This window comes from Cryptosporidium bovis, assembly GCF_009768925.1.
Source record: "Cryptosporidium bovis isolate 45015 chromosome Unknown contig_3, whole genome shotgun sequence".
Lineage (NCBI taxonomy): Eukaryota > Apicomplexa > Conoidasida > Eucoccidiorida > Cryptosporidiidae > Cryptosporidium > Cryptosporidium bovis.
Window position 1 is genome coordinate 97,821 of NW_027125024.1, and position 18,486 is coordinate 116,306.

Here is an 18,486-nt window from a genome sequence, read left to right on the forward strand (position 1 = left end):
TTCATATAAATGCAGACAAATAATAGATCCGGTAAAATATTAGAGAATTTAAAAAAAATATCTTGACCTTACATTAGGTCCGACAATTTATTCTGATAAAAGCGTCAGATATGTTAAAGAAAACTTTGTCTATTTATGGTATGAAATACAAAATCAATGTATTCTCTTCGCTAAAATGTCTCTTGCCCTCACTTTTTCCTAACGGGGTATAGCTTCGTCTGTCTTTTTCGTGATTCTCTTATTCTCCTACTCTCTTCAAGTGGCAAAATTGGCATTGTTGATATCATACTTGAGTATTCTTTTTCCTTTTTAATGCTCATTAAAATATTGAAGAAGGACCACCTAGGACACTCACATTCTTCACAACATCCAAGTAACTGGAATTTCTCAACGAACACTAACTTTATTATTAGGTTATGTATCAATGTTTTCTTTGAGTTTAATTCTTCCTGCGGTCCTAATGGATTATTTAGGACCGAATTAAAAGAGACACTATTTTCAGCGTCGCGAGAATCACAACAGAATGAACGTGAATCTTTTTCATCAGAAGTAATACCTCCGAGTATGTTTTCTTCATTACTATATAAATAATGCTTAATATTCTTTGAGTACCTTGTACGGCATGAAAGTGCGGAAAGCAGACAATATATCCGTCTACCTTCGGGTGTCAAAAATGAGAATGGGTTACTATGCAAAGAATCATATAAATGAAATCTTGAATTATTTACTCCTTTTGACATTAAATTAGAGGCTACATTTTTCAGTTCACTTTCTTCGATATAATCACTAAATTGAGAAGCAATAATTTCTCTCAAAAATTCAATCTTAATATTTAAATAAGTCTCGTTCTCACATATATTAACTGTCTCTAGGAGGGAATCATAAAATTGCCCCAGAACTACAAAAAAATCTTTAATTGGACCGAAAATTCTTTTATTCTTCAAAGATTGAGTATCTTCAATCACTACACCATTTAAATCTTTTCCATCAAATATAAACCTTGACAATCTCTCAACCAGCCTTATGTTATAAAACAAATTCTTCAACGTAATAAAGGAACCAAATTGTATTCCCAACTCGAATATAGTCCTACACTGAATTGCAATAAAACTGTTTTCCCTCTTCCTTATAAATAGGTTTAACAGCCAGTCCCAAAATTCATAAGATAAGTTGTTTATAAGTTCACGTTTGTCGTCATATAGCAGTATTAACTTAACAATAGTTAAATGGGAAACTAGATTCCCTATCTCGCCTGAATATTCACAAATATGTATGTATTTACTCAAGATCAAATCACAAAACTTAAATAAATATGGCCTCAAAACATCAATAATCTCATGTCTAAAACAACCAATTATGTTGTCCGTTGAGAAGGTTAAAACTATTATTTCTTCCAAAAGGTTCAACAGTCTAAACTTGACTATTTTATCGCTTTCAGCGCTGAACTCGTGATTAAGTATGACAAATTCACAAATGTATTGAATTAAAGATGATTCAATAAATATAATATTTATTAATTGTAGGCTCTTCTCTAAGTGGTGTCTAACAACTTCGAAACTCTTCTCTACAAACTTAACTTTGTCTAATTTATAACTACTATCTGGAAAATAATCACAACTCCCTTTCTCTGTTTCTACTTGTATTATAATTTGTTTTGAATAATTAAATCCTAATTTGATGTTCTCGGTATTACTTGCTCTATTTGATATTTCATCATTTCCACTTATCCCAATTTTGTATCCTGTTTCACCCTTTGAGAGCAAATATGCAGTTTCATATGACAAGATAGAATTTGTGTCAGAATTCGGACCACATCTAGGGTTAAGACTGTTGAAGCAATTATTATTTTCACCACTGTATACCAGCCATAACAATCCTATACTCATCATATTAATAGGTAAGCCGCATTGTTCAGGTCTCAGATACTCGACCAATCTAGAAATGAATTCAATTACTCCAGAAAGGACTTGTGTGTTAAATGAAAAATCACCTTTGAAAAGTTTCTCGGACTTATTAGGATTATTGTTAGAATACTTGTACGAAATTGGATATATTAGACTCTGAATGAAATTATTTTCAACTGACCAATTATAAATTATTTCAGAAACTCCCAAGTCTTGAAATTGCTCACGCATATTCTGTTCTTTAGTTTTGCCAAGAATAGGACCACCATCATCATCCGAATGTCCAGAATCTATGGATGAATAAGACCGATTAAGATGACTCTCAGTTTTAATTACGCAAACTACTCCAAAAAATCTCAGCAAAAAATCCTGTATTGATGAATAATGAATATATGGAATTAAAAATAACGGGCCATCACATTCAAGAAATGTTGAAACAAAGCACTCTTTTGAGCTGGCAAAACATATTTCTAGTATCCTACCAACGTAAAACAGTAATTTATTATGGTCCCCCGAAAAAGGGTTATTGATTTTATCATTTATAGTCATAATTGTACTCTTAAAATCGGAGTCGTTCAAATAATGTGTTTCTATTTTTAAGTATTGAATTAATCTTTTTATAATTTGAGGGACGTATTTAAAATCAAAAATATTTATATTTTTAACCTTGTAAATACTGGTTTCAAATAGATTAACTTCTTTGAAAAATTTATTTATATTATTGTCGATATAATTGAACAACCGTGAATCTTCAACTTCTGAAATTATTCTGGAAGTAGGCAACAGCATCGAATTTCCAGTGTTATAATTTGTGTTATTATATTTATTATTGGATTTACAAGAATCCATGCTACGTAGGTTCATATTCACAATGCAAAAGTATAGCATTGCAGATAAAATATAATAATTTTCTATTTTTAAATCGAAGTTTAATCCCTCAAATATATTCGTACACTTTTCTGGAAGAAGTATATCCATCAATGACTCAATTACTAGCCCACCTGCTCTTCCAGATAGGTAATTTGAAATACATTCTTCGAGCAATGAAAAACATGTATCAGCACTTTTATTTCCAGGAGATTGGTAATTACAACTAAATATATTGTTTAATACATATATAAGAGAAATAGTACAATTTCTTTGAATATCAAAATCTCTTCCAGAAGTTTCGTCAACCTCAAAGTTGAGATTTATTATTGACCGGAGATTTTTCATCCTACTTTCTGAATTTTGAATTATTGACTGGTTCGTAATGTCTATATTTGACCCAAATATTGACTCATTAATCATTTTTAATAATTCCAGTTCAAACTCAACCTCGTTTAATGGAAACAATTTTTCTATTTTTTTGGTATTATTTATATAACCTGTTTTTGATTCATTTTCACAAACTTCGTAAAAAGTTTCTATTGCGTTGGATTCAGGATAATTATTTGAATCATTGCATAATACTACTTTCTCATTCATAATTATGTCACCGTTTGTTAGGTGTAAATGAAATTTTAGTAGCTAAATTTTATTTGAATACAACAAATTAAAGCTAATCATCAACCAACTCAAACTCTCAAACCCCACAAAAATGTATCCCTTATACCAGGTATATGTACCATTCAATCAACTATTTAATGCAAACTATGATTGATCTAATAAAATTTACCTTCAGTTCCCAGTGCGCAACTGGATCTCATTTGATTACTAAAGGACTATCTTATTTCTCTGTTAAATTTCATGCAAAGAGACTAGACACAACATTGCGCCACTCATTCAATTAATATTTCTTTATAAAATGTGTAATAGCATGCAAACTTGTATACTATATGGCTGATCATCAATTACACTGCGCCGTTTAATGAGATTAATATAAAAATGCGATATATTGTTTTGTATACTTGTGTTATTGCTTAGACTATCCGGCGTTAAATAGTAGATCAGTTACTAATTCATGTTTATTTTGTCGATATTTTTATTGCAAGTGAGCAAGTAACGTTTGTGTCTCTTTTAATTTAAATTTCTTTTTATATTTTCCGTAATGGATGTGTGAAAAAAAAGCTCAAGATATTCCCAAAAAGGAATATTCCAAGGCATCGGCTTCAAATATATGATTAATTGCTCACTTATGAATTCAGTATCGTAGGATTTGATAATGATTAAAAGGAATATTGATTCAAGCCGTTATATAAACCTGATGGATGAGAGACTAAAAATTAAATCAATTGAGAGATTCAGACCAAGTGATATTTTTTCAGGGCCGCACTATCTGAAAGATTCAATAGAAAAAGAAAGAATTAAGAAGACTTCTGAAGAAATACATGATAGAACCCACAAAAGTTTGTGGTCAAAAAACGCAACGGACCATTTTGATGCCTCATGTTCAATTGGGAATTTACTATGTGAAAAAAGAGACTCAGATGAGTCAAAACGAGAATATCTAAGGAAGATTCATCAGGAAAGGGTGAATAACGAGAAACAAGAAGCTTTTGTAAAGAATACATCTGCAAAAGTACAGAAATTATTTAGAGAATATTACAGTGATGTTGTACTCGGAAATGAAGGTAATAAGAGAAAGGAGATGATTTCAAACATCCAAAATCATGGAAAAATAGTAGGTGACAAATTTGATGATAAAGTGAAAATTTTCAGAAAAAAATATCCTGCTTATTCTAATATCTTCAATGATGAGAACCTTTCAGTACACAATGAACTCGAAAACTATGAATTCTCCCACTGCAAATCAAGAATAGGTGGCAGAAAGTCAGTTGAATATGATTCTGTTGCGGGTTTGCTTTCACCAGATATACCAATTCAAAAAAATAATTCCACAAACAGCCGCAAAGCTGCACTAAATAACGACGAAAGTGATAGGTCCGAACTTAGAATGACACAACTTATATCAAGTTTTACTCCTGTACAGAGAAATTTAAGTTCCAAATTACATGGAAGTGAATTCTATTACAAAGCTATCAATAATCCAGGGGTCGTCTTTTCTGTTAAATTCAGATTGAAAAACACGTCCTTTGAGCATAATGAAAAATTCATAAAAGAAATTGCCATAGCTTCCGACACTTTTGCATTCCAGATAGATGTCGAATTTGACCCAGTATTATGGAACCCAAAAGGTTTCATAACTGGAAAACTCAGATTTTTCGATCAAGGACTAATTCAATTTAAAGAGAAGTTGAGTGAGTTCGGAATAGAATTTGAAAAAATTGGTGAAATTCAGAAAGAGGAAGTAAATAATAATATTAAATGATTTCTTTTGATACACTTATAACTGTTTATGCTAATTTTATATAGAGCGTGACAGAAACTAGGAATATAAGGACGAAGGCTAGTATGAAGTTTTGCCTCGTTTGTAAATTTGTTATCAAGTTAATAACATTCGAAATCCTGTTAATCGATTTCTTCCTCAAAGAACGAGTTTTCTCCGAAATATTCTTAATCGTTTGGTTTTGAGCTATTAGAGACTGTGTTGAAGAGCGTGCTTGCTCAACTATTGAACTCAATTGTGAAATAGAATCCTGAAGTGACTTTTTTTCCCCAAATAACTGTGCCCTTTCAAATGAATCCCCACCAGTTTTCTCAAAATTCAGACTTTGAAATTTCGATTCAGTATTCTTCATAAATAAATTAAGCTTCTTCCTTCTAGAATCGATGTATCTGCAAATATTAATATAATCATTCTTCAGTGCTTGTATCAAGTTTTCGTACCTATCGGAAGAGATGAAACTTTCACATTTAATATAACTCATCTCTTTCTCGAACGAATTAAATAAATCATTTATATCAGATTTCAAAAGTTCAATTTCACTTATCCAAGAGGTCTTATCCATCCCTCTGTTGTTGAAAGTAATCTCATCTCCTGCCTCACAATCGTGCTCTTCACTCCAGCTCTTGCTCTTTAAAGAGTCAAGTAACCCCAACTTATTTTCAAGTTCAATTTGTATTCCACGTAGATGAACACTCATTTTAAGTCCTGTTACATATCAGCTCTCATTTTACCTCCGCTTCCGTTCTTAATGTGAAGTTTAAATTGTTTACACAACCATTAACGAAAATCGTTATACCGCGAAAAGTTAAAAAACTGAAAATGCTAATAATGCAGTGATTCCTATAGAAACAAGACAGAGATAACCATTGTATTTAATAAATGGTTCAGTTTATATACATATTGATAAGGGAGGAACTAACTATTTAAATGGAGAGCATTCCTTGTTAAAGGTAGATGGTCGATCCATTTACCCATTCTGAGAATTCTCTTTCATTTATTCCGCTTTTTTGGTTTTCATCTAATGCATTGTATATTATTCCGAGATCTGTTACTCCGAATTGTTGTCTTCCATTAGTAAAGTCTGCGGCCATTCTGCTGAATTCTTCGAATTGCATCCCGTAAACAGGGTCTGCAATAGCATATCTCCTATAAACATCTGCAACAGTCGAAGTTTTTGTTGTAATAATATTCTTTCTAACCCTTTCTAACCTTACACTCTTTTGTAGTGATATCAATATTCCAATTATTGAAACACCTGCTACCGCAACAGATGTTAAAAATGCAAGCAGGGCAAGTAACCCTGTACCATTTCTTCTTGGCCAAAGAGTAGTTGATGTGAGACAACTGAGAAATAAAAGACACAGACTTTTTCCCGTCAAGTGCGTCAAGAATCGTGCCTCTTTTCTTATCAGCAATCTACCTCTAGCAGACCAGCGTGGGCTTCCCGGAACATCCAAAATCATCAACAAAATTCCAAACAATAACTGAAAAAGTGAATTAACTAGATTAGCAGGTTGGATACTGAATAATGAATTTGTCGCTGCTAAAATCCCTGCAGCAGCTGATGCAGATGCTCCTATGAAAAATAAGGTTTGATATCTACAATTCAAATCTTGCAAGGTTTTCTCTACCCGCGCACCACCGATTATAAGTTGGTCTGCTAGTGTTACATCGACCTTTGAGGAATTTTTTACTCCGAGTATAAACCTCTCATCTAAATTTAAGTAATAGAGTTATACATTAATGTAAATAAGATGCAACTACTTATTCTTTGAAGAAATTTGACGATTTAATTAATTTTGCAAAGTAAAAACTGCACACAAAATCATCTCCAAGAAAAATGACTTCAGAGAATAAGTTGTTTGTTTAGTCACAAGGAGTTGTGTACCTACCTGATATACCACCATTAGCTTCATACATATTCTTCAATAATCAACAATTATTACCACTAGAACAATATTTATGTTTTTCTAATTTTAACACAATGAATCTGCTCCCCTCCACTTGCTCTCACACATGCCCAATCTATGTAATTGAAACCTAATCGGGGAATGGCCCGCCTTTTCATCATTTTTGCTGCGAGTAGAACGTGTCCATTAATTACTTCAGTTCCAATACTCATAACAACAGTGAATTCGATCTATCATAATGTTTTGTGGTTCAGATATTATAACAGAAAACATTACATAGTGTTTAATTGCTTATTTACACAATAATTGTTATAAACACAGCAAATATAGTTTATATTAATGTAAACCTAGATGTTAAAAAATCTACAAATTCTCTCTCATTTATTGAACCCTTCTGATTATCATCTAAGGCATTGAATATAATATTTAGGTCATCCTGTGAGAATTGGCAGTGGTCATCGGTCCTATCTGAAACGAGCCTGTTGAACTCCTCTCCCAGCATTCCGAATAACGGATCAGAAATAGCATAATTCCTATAAATTTCTGCCGGGATACAACTTCCTATACTAGTATAACTTGTAATGATATTTCTTTTTACCCTGTTTAGGCGCACTCCCTTTTCCAGTGATATAAGCAAACCTAGCATTGCAATTGATGTTGTTATGACACAAATCAATAACGTCAATAAAGTCATTCCAAATGAGGATCTCGTGGTTGATCTTGAGAAAAGGCTAAAAATAGCTATCCCTCTTTTTTTGTACGGCTTAAGTGTTGAATAACATAGACAAGAAAGGAAAAGGAGTGAAAGAGATTTACCTGTCAGCTTAGAAAGTATTCTCGCTTGGCGTCTAATATCAAGTCTAAACCTTGCACTCCATTTTGGCTGCCCCGGAATATCCAGTAATAGCAAAAACACACTCAACAACAGCTGAAGGCTTGAATTTATGAAATTAGTTAATCTGAAACCAAATAATGAGTATATTGCAGAAAAGAACCCTGCTATCGACAAAATGAGTGTTGCTACAAAAAAAAGAGTTTGATATTTAACGTTAAATTCTGCTAATGCTGCATCAACTATTACTCCACCATTTTCAATTTTTTCTTCTATTATACCCCTTTCCCTATACAGATTCATTGTTGCAATACAAAACTAAGTGTACTTATGCTTTTCCAGTGCAACCAGAGAAAACTTATCTTATGATACAAATCAAGAATAAAAACGATATTGCCCGCCATCAATAGTGTTTTCTTGTGAATTGTGGGCTGAATACGTAAACATATCTACATGCCGTATTTGCCTCTTGATAACTACTATTTTCTGCCCTCAAAAAAACGGTTGCAGTCATAAACAGTATTATTCTTCGTTTATGAGATAATGTAGGTATTGATATTTAAGTTTATCTAGTTCCGGCTCTACTCAAAATAAGATACTATTGCATGTTTGCTCCAGAAATCTACCGACTCTAAGTATTTTTTCCTGTCTAAGGGAACCCCACTCCCTCCTTCCTCAATCATTGTATTTCTCATCATTGTAATTGGTTCCATCGGGGTTTCGTAATCCTCGTCCTGTACTTTTATTGAAATAATATACCAATCAGGGTCTGCCTCTAACTTGCTAACTATTTTTTTAGCGTCTTGTTCGTTCATTGCATCTGCTTCCTTCTCACATTGCTCCTTGCTGTATAGAATTATATCCAAGTATCTTCCCCTCCCGAGTTCATCCTCTGGAATGAGGTTTCCAGGAAACCACCTGGTTAGGACTGGAAGCTCTTCTTTTCTTCTTGAAACGTAACCTGTTTTCAGCAAATTTTCGTTATTATTATTTATTCTAATGATTGATTTTCTTGCTTCTGTGAAATTTGGTATGAACAAATGCTTACAAAAATGTGAATATCCATCCTTTAATTCCGGATTATTCTCCAAAATAAAATCATTGACCTTTTCCAGAAATTCCTCTGGCTCAATATTGGGAATGAAACTTCCCCTATACCCACTTTGAAATTGTCTAAGCGCAAAGCTCTCAATTCCAACGAGTTTCATTTCTAATTCTAATTAATATTCTTCGTTTAATTAAATTGAAAAATGGTATCAGCGCCAAAGATGCAATTGCATTGAAAAAAACGATTTAGTGAATAATGGGGAATCTTATTTCTAATCATGCGATAAATGATAGTTGTGAATATTTTGATGAAATCATCCTGGAAAACCAATACTCCTTACGGAGCGAGAGGGTAAATCCTGATTTTAATTTCAAAGGAACATCCGATCATAAATTCAAAAATTTGGTAAAAACAATTTCCGAGGTGGAGAAACTACTGGTTTTATTAATGGACATGAAAGATCACACAAAAAGAATAATAAAAAAGTACAATTCTCTTTCATCTCTATTTGAAAATATACAATGCGATGTATGTTTTCTGGATTTCGCACAAAGATGGGTATATCAAGAAGATTGCAATAAATTATATAAATGTTGTATAGAGCTTGAAGCAAGAATAGCAGAACAAAGCGAATCTCTCAGAAGAAAGTATGTTATATTTTGTGATTTTGCAAAACTAAATTGTTTTAGGGAGTTTGACGAAATTCCACTAAAAAATATCCAAATGTTCATTGATTATCCAGGGTTAACAACAGCTACGCTTTTGGAGAGAAAATGTCCAAAATGCAATGAATCAAGGGCATTGTCCCATTCTCAGGCAGGGGTAAGTTTAACATTAATCGTTTTGCCATATAAATAAAAAGACTATATAGGTTGCTGCATACATGGTCTACAAAATCCAAGGTTTGTTGACATTTTACGAGTGTCAATGGGATGAAATTACATCAAAATATAAGTAATTCAAAAACTAGAAGTTTTGAGATCCTGAATATTCAGCTCTTCTTCCGAGTATACAAATAAATGCACTATACTTTCTATTCCGGTTATAACTTCTTTGTTACTTTCATATAAATGCCAAACTCTAAGTATCTCGTAAAATCCTAAATTACGAAGTATATCTCTTCCTTCCATAGTTGAAGATAAAACTAAAATGCAATCAAAAATTTCTTGTGAAAACTCCTCTTTTACAGGGCCAATAGCAAATTTTGAAATGCTTTCTGGAATAATATTTTGCCCAGATACGCTGTCAACTGTTTCCTCTTCAAAAAGAGTACCATCATCAGTAACATACTCTGCTTTGTTATTAATTGTTTTATAATCCCCTGTGGAGTCAATTAAAACCATTTTATTTTGCAATGACTTCAATATACTTTTACTCTTCCTCCTTCTTAAATTGCTGTTTGGCTCATCTGGATAAATGAGACAACACAATGTATACACGATATTGCAATTCATTGACTTAATTAGTGAATGTAATTTTCTGTCAACGCAAATGTGAGTAATAATGCTAAGAATAGTGTTTATCAACTCAAGATTATCGCCCTTAATAGATTTCAATAAAATTTCTGAAATTTTATTCAGGATATCAATTCCTACATCAGTCTCAAACAAGAAATTTCTCCCACTCTCACAACTAGTACAATTGTTTACTATATTTATCACCATTTCTCTTTCAACTTCAGTCTTTGGATTCAATAAGCATTCCAATAGAAATGGCAAATATAAACTTTTTTTATGTTTGTTTTTTACGAGAAAAGTATCTCTTCCATTAGAGAAGCGTGTTAAATTTGAGATAAGCATCAAATTTAACTCTAGGTGATATGGAAAGGTAGTACTTCGTCTCATTTGTTCTCTCAAATTATCCATAGTATATTCGATCACACTAAAACGGGTGCAAAGCACATCTACAACTTCTGAATTTTGAGATAAATTAATAAGTATTTTCATTGCCTTCTCAGAAACCTCACATATATCATTACCAACAAACAAAATAACGTGTCTCAAATGTTTTGTATCTTTCAATAAGAATTCTTTCAAAGCTTCTGTTTCACTTTGATCAAGAAGTAAGTCAATGGTACCCCTGATAACTTCGTCATTTTTTGTAGACAATAGAGAAAACAAGTCCTCAAAAATCTGTTCCGAACTGAAAGATTCTAATTCTCCCATTCTTCGATGAGTTCCCCAAATCTATTAATTTAATAAATAAAAAATTTATTTCTAGACGCCGCCAAAGATTTGCAATATAAATATACTTTTCATGTAGGCAGACATTAATAAGCAGAATAACAGTTATCCCAGGCATAATTTTAAGTATATTATAAATAAGAGCACACTGAAAAACCAACGATTTGTTCTCGTTTGCAAATACCTCCTTATTAACTAAGTGAATAACTTCTCAATTTTAGCTATCACTCATCATCTCTAAATATTTAAATTTTTTTATATTCTGTGTCATTTGTAAATGTAATGGTGTATATGTTCGAGAAAATCTATATATTGTCCCAACTATTCATTAGTGTCTCCAGATATTGTCTAATTATTGAAAGTAGACTGAATTTACAAATTACGTCTTCGATTGTAGGTACTTGAAAATCTATTATAATATGAAAAGAACAATCAAATGATTCATATAAATCTATGAGAAGTAGACTAAACAAACTCATATACAAAGATATTTTAACAATTTAGGAATGTAATATTATAGATAACTAATAGTTTATATTAAAATATAGTCCATAATTGCAAATTATAACTTTGTTTTCATTCCATAAATTACCTTAAATAATGAACTAAAACACTATTTAAATGCTTCGGATATCAAATACTTTAGGATAAATCGATTGATTTAAAGTAAATTTCTTATTATTAGCCAAGATTCATAGAAGTAACCCCTTCTTGATTTTCAGCAGTTTCTATTAAAGGTGGTTGCTCCTGAAGAATAATTTGAAGATATTTCAACTTTTCACCCTCAGAAAGTTCTGTATATGGGCATTCCTTTCCAACTATTGCAATATCAACATTCTCCTGGCTCATCACCTGATCAGAAGGAAGGCTTACCTTAAGTGCTCTCAATAAATGTAAAATCAATTTATTTTTATCACATTGTGGAAATTCCTCGAAATGCTTTTCAAGATATGTCTTACTTGCTTGACATCTGGATCCTATTGCAATAGAATAGTATTCAACGTTGTTACCAGAAGGGCATGTTTCAAATAAGTGTGGTCCCGTCTCATCAAACCCGGCCAGAAGCATCCCTACACCAAATGGTCTTCTGCCATACTCTTGTGTGTTCAATTGCGATTTTAAACCCAGTTTATTTACTAGAATATTCATTGGAATTGGGGCATCAAATGTAAATGAATGGTTTAAACATTCAGACCGAAGGTAACTACAAACTACTTTAGCATCAGCAGTTATTCCTGAAACTGCCGCAGCGATATGGTCGTCAATTTTGTAGAGCTTTCTTTGATACCATGCAAGCTTGCTGGTACTTTTTTTAATACAAACCAAGACTACAATATCATTGTTTCTTGCGCCTACCACAGTAGTACCTTGTTTAACAGCTTCCATCGCGTATTCTATTTGGAAAACTCTTCCCTGTGGGGACCAGGTAACAACATCCGTATCGTATTGATTTCTATACATCTTCAAATAAATACTTCAATATTATTATGTACTACCTTGTAAAATATACCTTTTAAGTTTATATAAAGGATTTTTTATTATTAATATCTTTATTTTTGCACTTCAATAGGAAACCAAGAGTTCGATAATTCATTCGACTTCAGGTGGGAAAAATTATGGGGTACTTTGGCGGTATTTAGTTTTTTTCACATGTTTTCTAATTTTAAAACATTTCAAATTAAAATAATAATTAATAATTTTGTGATACAGAGATGCAAATTATTTGGAAATTATTCACTTGTTATTATTTTCTGTAGAAACACCAATTATTTGCAAAATAGGATGAATTTCAACATAACGTAATTTTTATCCTGAAAAAAAGTCTTTATAAAATGTTTTTTCGCTATTATTTAGTAGATGCACTTTTTATTCAAAGTTAAGTTTAATTGAAATCCATTATTATTTTTAGCTACTAATTTTGAAGGGTAAATATGATACCCTATTAACTTTGATTTCAAGATCAAATTGCAACGTTAAGAACAGAATTTTTTATACCGCGAATTAAGTCACTCCGATATTGCATATTTCAGAAAAAAATGGATATAAATAACTCAACCAAACTTATTGGTATTAAGTAATGAGTATGAATTTGGGCAAAAGAAGTAAATCTCAAATAAATGAACAAACAAATACTGAACAATTTTTGGATAACTCTGGACAAAAGGGCGTTGCCCTGTCTTCATGGAATTTAATAGAATATATTACATCTCTCTCGGATGAAAATATCGGGATAATATTCGCCAGTAAATCTTGTGTGGTCGAGTTGTTTTCATCTCTTTCTGAGCTTCAACAATTGATTATCTCCAGACTCCTAACTTTGGGCGAAAGTAATAATGGTACAATTGACGAAAAGGCTATTAACCTATGGGTTTTGCCATCAAAACAAAATGAGTTGATATCAGCGCTAAAGAATTTGAGATCCTTGAAAATAATTAAAGCAGATTTAATGAGTGAAATTGACAAAAAAAAATCTGTTAAAACTCTGACTATACAGTATTCTCTCAACGCAATATTCCGAAAAACGCTTACAAACTACATTTGTAACGCTATACTCGAAGTTGAATTTTGTGGTGTTGAAAAAGGAAATGAATTAAAAATTTCATACGTTTCACTTACAAAGTTTTCAAAAACAAAGTGGAGTAATATTTTAGATATCATTGTTGAGTTTAGTGGATATAATTCACTTCGAAAACTTGAAAGTGAGAATATTCTAAAGGGATATGGGATAATTTCGAATGACTTAATGCGAGTACTTTGCAACATAAAGCTGATCCCTTGTAATTCTCAAATGGGTCATCAGGCTTCAGAGTTCAATGAAAAAAAAGGAATCAGAATTAAGTTGGATTCAACTCCAAGAAACATTTCTGAAATCTACGACGGTCTCGATGAAAATGATGATATTCTTCTCTATCAAAAACAAAAAAAAGAGTTTGATACATACAACAATGTTGAATATTTAGACCCTGACTTGGAAATCAACTCGAACGATAAAGAATATTCGATTTATAGTAAACCAAAAAGATTACATATAAAAAAGCAACCTGTGATTACTGCGAAAAAACAAATGGATAAAATTTTTGAGCAGAAACTAGTACCAAAAGCATTTTGTTGGTTGCTATGTGACACTTGTAATCAACTTTTAGTATTGGTAAATGGTTTTATTCAACTTTTAGAACAAGAATATGTTGGTCACCGTGGGGCAAGTGGTCAAAAAAAGGAAGGAAGCAATGATGTGATTAATCCTAAAATTGCGGATGTAATAAGCCTAATTTTCCGTCTTTCAAGCTCAAAAGTTGGTCAACTTATTAAACTGAATACTATTTCAAACGAAAATAATTTCTTAACGAGATTCATTTTATTTGCATATGATTTGGGTTTAGTTTACGTAGACGAAGAATTATTACCCTTGTGTAGAGACAACCAAGAAAAAAATAATAGAATATTTTCACACATAAATGAAATATACACTACTCCATATTCAATTCTACTAGGTTTAAACGGTTCAAAACTACAAAGCTTGTATCCTGCATTCAAGTCAACTGCAAATAATCCAGAAGACTACAAAAACTGTAGTATAAAAGATCTTCTCCTTCCATCACATTTCTATTATAATGAAAAGCACTGGTTTGATTTAATGAACAGAGATGTCGAAATGAAAGGTAATAAATCTACAGATGAAAAAAATTATGCACAAATTGAGGCAGGAATCATCGTTCAAAGCAACTTTAGAATTTATTGCTATACTGCGTCTCCATTACAAGCAAAGATATTGAGACATTTGTGTCAAGTTAAAGTTCGTGGTCCTAATTTAATTACGGGTATTTTGACTAGAAAAGGCCTATTGTCTGCGTATTCAATGGGTGTATCAGCAGAACAAATACTTCGTTTTTTCATTAGCAATGCTCACCCAATATTACTGAAACGACTCCTGAAGGATGGAACATCCTTAATTCCAATTAGTGTTGAGACACAACTAAAATTGTGGGAGAAAGATAAGAACAGATTAGAAATCACCCCTGCATCTGTATTTTCGGAATGGGGGAATTCCCAAAACGATATAGAGCTTTTTAACCAAACACTACTCTACGCGAAAGGGAGAAATATCGTACTTTACAATACAGAGATAGTGAAAAATGAGTCGCATATACAAGACTCTGATCTAAATGAACTGATAATAGTAATAAGACAAGAGTACGAGGATGATCTGAAAACATTTATAAGAGCAAAAAAGGAAATGATAAAACTTGAATTAAATAAATATTTGTGAATATCTCTAATTATTCATATATATAAGGTATTTATGACTATAAACTTATATTGTATCTATAATTTCAAGAACTTTTCCCACGGCAATAGTTTTCCCTTCGTCTCTCAACGTGAACCTACCCATTTGTGGGCATCTGGAAAATTCTTCAACACAAAGAGGATTTGATAGAGACATGTTACAAACCAGCATATATTGTGATTTAACAAATGCAGGCTTAATTTTCTTCTTTTTTGTAGATATTTCAATACCTTCCAAAAGCTCGTCAATGCAAACTTCTTCACACGACGTATTAACGTGAATTATACACTCATAACCGTTAGTAATTAGGGGTCTCTGTTCCAATAATTCAACTATTAGTAGTTGCGCCTTGAACTTTGAGGCTACAGGGCACAATTTATTCGGTGAGCATAAAACAAAGCCTTTATTTAAGGAATCTTCATCAACATTCAGTAGCTTTAATCTTACATTTTCACCTGGTCCAGACCATGCATATTCGTCAGACTCCTCACCTAGATAAATAGATTGAATTTTGGTTTTTGTTTTGTTAGGCATCACTACTAAATTATCACCACATTTAATTGTTCCTAATTCTATTTTACCCATTGCAATTACGCCATTATCTCTGTATCCGTCCAATAATGGAATTCTAACAGTATCGTTGTTTTCGTTTCCTGTTGTGCGATCAGGAATACTGACGCTTTTATTGAGGATCTCAAAAAGTGTGGGTTTATCTAACCCATACCAAGAAGCGTTGGAATCATAGAACTTTGAATTTGATTTGTCGGAAACATGAAACTTGAGATTCTGACCAAATTGACCAGAAATAGGCACAAAAAATAAATCCTTTGCAGGGTTATATCCACATGACTTTAGGTACGGGGTGAGTTTTTTCACTATATCATTGTAGCGGTTTTCGTCCCAATTACAGGTAGGGTCATCCATTTTGTTTATAGCTACTACAAGTTGATTTACTCCAAGGGTTTTTGCAAGCATAGCATGTTCTCTAGTTTGACCACCTCTTTCAAAACCTGTTTCAAATTCACCTTTCCTAGCAGAAATAATAAGTACGCCTATATCTGCCTGGCTTGCACCTGAGATCATATTGGGCACAAAGCTCTTATGCCCAGGAGCATCCAGAATTGTAAACCTTCTGTCATCCAATTGAAAAGACGCTCTCCCAACTTCAACAGTCTTACCTTTGCTTCGTTCCTCCTCATTTGTGTCCATAATAAATGCCAAAAACCATGACTCTCTGTTCTTTTCTTTTGCCTCTCTTTCATATTTCTCCATTGTTCTTTGATCTACAAGTCCACAAGTATACAATATATTACCACAAGTTGTGGATTTTCCTGCATCTACATGTCCTATAAACACTATATTCATATGCGGTCTTCTATCGGGCTCCAATAAAGAGGAGTTTGAAGTCTTCCCAGAGGAGTTGCTACCTGTAAGCGGATTTCCTTGGGCATGGAACCTAGCATCTTCACAATTATCCTCTTCATCACCATCCTTACTCAACAAATTATTATCACCCTCAACACTCAACTTCTCAAAATTCTTTGAAATCTCCTCTTTATTATCTACTTCATATGAGTTTGATTCATCAAGAACCTCTTCCCAACTATTCATGTTGATTCGTACGGAGACTAATATTTAAGAGAGCTTTTCAAATTATTATATCGGATTAACTGCAATTACTTTATTATTAACTACATTAAGGAAAAATTCAATGAGACACACTAATACCGCTGTGATTCTTGTCAGACTAACGAATTAGGCAAATTCCCGCAAAAGGTGAAGAACAATTGAGTTGTACAATCGTTTCCATAGAAAATCGGGATCGCCTTACATATCTGCTTTTAGAAGTTCTTTACACTTAATTAACATATCATGTTCTGGAGAGAAATCATCTTGAGGACAGATTTTCATATAGTTTGAAAGGAAGTTTGCTCGCCTATTAACCTGGAGTAAAATTTTTTTTTTACAATCATTTTTCATGTGATATTTGCATATATTTACCACTTGAAACAACGTTTCTGATAAAATCTCACTGTACTGAATACTTTGTACTTCTTCTAGACTTTCACAATTCTCCCTCTGAAGATCTAGAATCGCGTCAATGATTCTACCATTGTTTATTTCAAGGACGTCTCTGGAACTAATTACCCCTTGATTTATAAAATGCCTTAATAATGACATTGACTTCTCACGGACCTTGATAAATTTTGATCTCATCCATTTTTCAATTTGAAGTAGCCCATCTTTGATAACGAATTCTCTTTCCATATCTGGATTATGACGAATTAATGATGAAATGGCAGAAATTCCCCTCGATTGCATTAATTCCGAAATTTCAAGATGAACTGCCTCAGTAATTATTGTTAAGGCCCCTCGATTTCCAAATGCTATTTGAACAGGTGGATTGTTTTGCATAGATTTTGACAGAATTTGATATGTAAGGTTTCTTATCTCTTCAGATTTTGATAAACAATTTAAAAGTGGTTGTATCAGTCCTAATTTATCCAGGTTTAAGGAGCAATCTGGAAGATCAACACAGCGATCAATCACTGCTAATGCAGATAATATAACCTCTTCTTCAACTTCAAAATGGATGACAGATAGTGAAATATTATTTCAATAGTACAAACTCACCTTTGTCACTTTCTAATTTTAGTTTAGCTTCAGAGAGTAGTTTATTCGGATCGACAACACCTTTCATTGCTTCTCTAACTGCTCCCTGAAGAAACTCTAACTTTTCAGGGTCAATTTGTTCGATTCTTCCACTTGAGTCAGATTCATCTAGGTAAATTATTATGATAAAATATAGGTTTAAACAAATAAATGTTAATTAGAGCGACTATTAATGTTAAATAGAAATACCTACCAATATAATTTGATGACCATTTTAGGAGTTTTGACCAGTTAAAATCCGTCATCTTATATTCTAAGATAATAACAATTATAGTAGTAACTTGGTATTATCTTCATTTCAATGCTTTTGGCGCGATATTTTCTTTTGAAATTAGTTAATTAAAAAGGCAAATATTCGTTTCATTGAACAATCATTCTCAATG

At 32.4% G+C, this 18,486-nt stretch overlaps 12 protein-coding genes across 12 annotated transcripts; 3 read left to right on the forward strand and 9 right to left on the reverse strand.

Annotated features, from left to right (window-relative positions):
* Positions 1 to 188: 188 nt before the first annotated feature.
* FG379_002308 (uncharacterized protein) lies at positions 189 to 3,371 on the reverse strand (the record flags this gene model as incomplete). Its single annotated transcript, XM_067328177.1, has 1 exon — positions 189 to 3,371. The coding sequence occupies one exon, from the start codon at positions 3,369 to 3,371 to the stop codon at positions 189 to 191; it is 3,183 nt and encodes a 1,060-aa protein (XP_067183716.1).
* Positions 3,372 to 4,047: 676 nt separating this feature from the next.
* Positions 4,048 to 5,154, forward strand: FG379_002309 (uncharacterized protein; the record flags this gene model as incomplete). The annotated part of the gene is made up of 1 exon (XM_067328178.1): positions 4,048 to 5,154. One exon carries the CDS (start codon positions 4,048 to 4,050, stop codon positions 5,152 to 5,154), a length of 1,107 nt encoding a protein of 368 aa, XP_067183717.1.
* A 25-nt stretch (positions 5,155 to 5,179) lies between these two features.
* Positions 5,180 to 5,869, reverse strand: FG379_002310 (uncharacterized protein; the record flags this gene model as incomplete). Its single annotated transcript, XM_067328179.1, has 1 exon — positions 5,180 to 5,869. The coding sequence occupies one exon, from the start codon at positions 5,867 to 5,869 to the stop codon at positions 5,180 to 5,182; it is 690 nt and encodes a 229-aa protein (XP_067183718.1).
* A 247-nt stretch (positions 5,870 to 6,116) lies between these two features.
* Positions 6,117 to 7,092, reverse strand: FG379_002311 (uncharacterized protein; the record flags this gene model as incomplete). Its single annotated transcript, XM_067328180.1, has 3 exons — positions 6,117 to 6,748; positions 6,812 to 6,886; positions 7,065 to 7,092. The coding sequence occupies 3 exons, from the start codon at positions 7,090 to 7,092 to the stop codon at positions 6,117 to 6,119; spliced, it is 735 nt and encodes a 244-aa protein (XP_067183719.1).
* A 321-nt stretch (positions 7,093 to 7,413) lies between these two features.
* On the reverse strand, positions 7,414 to 8,217 carry FG379_002312 (uncharacterized protein; the record flags this gene model as incomplete). The annotated part of the gene is made up of 1 exon (XM_067328181.1): positions 7,414 to 8,217. One exon carries the CDS (start codon positions 8,215 to 8,217, stop codon positions 7,414 to 7,416), a length of 804 nt encoding a protein of 267 aa, XP_067183720.1.
* A 278-nt stretch (positions 8,218 to 8,495) lies between these two features.
* Positions 8,496 to 9,122, reverse strand: FG379_002313 (uncharacterized protein; the record flags this gene model as incomplete). The annotated part of the gene is made up of 1 exon (XM_067328182.1): positions 8,496 to 9,122. The coding sequence occupies one exon, from the start codon at positions 9,120 to 9,122 to the stop codon at positions 8,496 to 8,498; it is 627 nt and encodes a 208-aa protein (XP_067183721.1).
* A 95-nt stretch (positions 9,123 to 9,217) lies between these two features.
* On the forward strand, positions 9,218 to 9,820 carry FG379_002314 (uncharacterized protein; the record flags this gene model as incomplete). Its single annotated transcript, XM_067328183.1, has 1 exon — positions 9,218 to 9,820. One exon carries the CDS (start codon positions 9,218 to 9,220, stop codon positions 9,818 to 9,820), a length of 603 nt encoding a protein of 200 aa, XP_067183722.1.
* A 101-nt stretch (positions 9,821 to 9,921) lies between these two features.
* Positions 9,922 to 11,127, reverse strand: FG379_002315 (uncharacterized protein; the record flags this gene model as incomplete). The annotated part of the gene is made up of 1 exon (XM_067328184.1): positions 9,922 to 11,127. The coding sequence occupies one exon, from the start codon at positions 11,125 to 11,127 to the stop codon at positions 9,922 to 9,924; it is 1,206 nt and encodes a 401-aa protein (XP_067183723.1).
* Positions 11,128 to 11,826: 699 nt separating this feature from the next.
* Positions 11,827 to 12,606, reverse strand: FG379_002316 (proteasome A type subunit; the record flags this gene model as incomplete). The annotated part of the gene is made up of 1 exon (XM_067328185.1): positions 11,827 to 12,606. One exon carries the CDS (start codon positions 12,604 to 12,606, stop codon positions 11,827 to 11,829), a length of 780 nt encoding a protein of 259 aa, XP_067183724.1.
* A 616-nt stretch (positions 12,607 to 13,222) lies between these two features.
* On the forward strand, positions 13,223 to 15,412 carry FG379_002317 (putative transcription factor TFIIH; the record flags this gene model as incomplete). The annotated part of the gene is made up of 1 exon (XM_067328186.1): positions 13,223 to 15,412. One exon carries the CDS (start codon positions 13,223 to 13,225, stop codon positions 15,410 to 15,412), a length of 2,190 nt encoding a protein of 729 aa, XP_067183725.1.
* Positions 15,413 to 15,457: 45 nt separating this feature from the next.
* FG379_002319 (uncharacterized protein) lies at positions 15,458 to 17,041 on the reverse strand (the record flags this gene model as incomplete). Its single annotated transcript, XM_067328188.1, has 1 exon — positions 15,458 to 17,041. The coding sequence occupies one exon, from the start codon at positions 17,039 to 17,041 to the stop codon at positions 15,458 to 15,460; it is 1,584 nt and encodes a 527-aa protein (XP_067183727.1).
* A 216-nt stretch (positions 17,042 to 17,257) lies between these two features.
* On the reverse strand, positions 17,258 to 18,348 carry FG379_002320 (uncharacterized protein; the record flags this gene model as incomplete). The annotated part of the gene is made up of 3 exons (XM_067328189.1): positions 17,258 to 18,012; positions 18,065 to 18,211; positions 18,297 to 18,348. 3 exons carry the CDS (start codon positions 18,346 to 18,348, stop codon positions 17,258 to 17,260), a joined length of 954 nt encoding a protein of 317 aa, XP_067183728.1.
* Between the last annotated feature and the right edge of the window lie 138 nt (positions 18,349 to 18,486).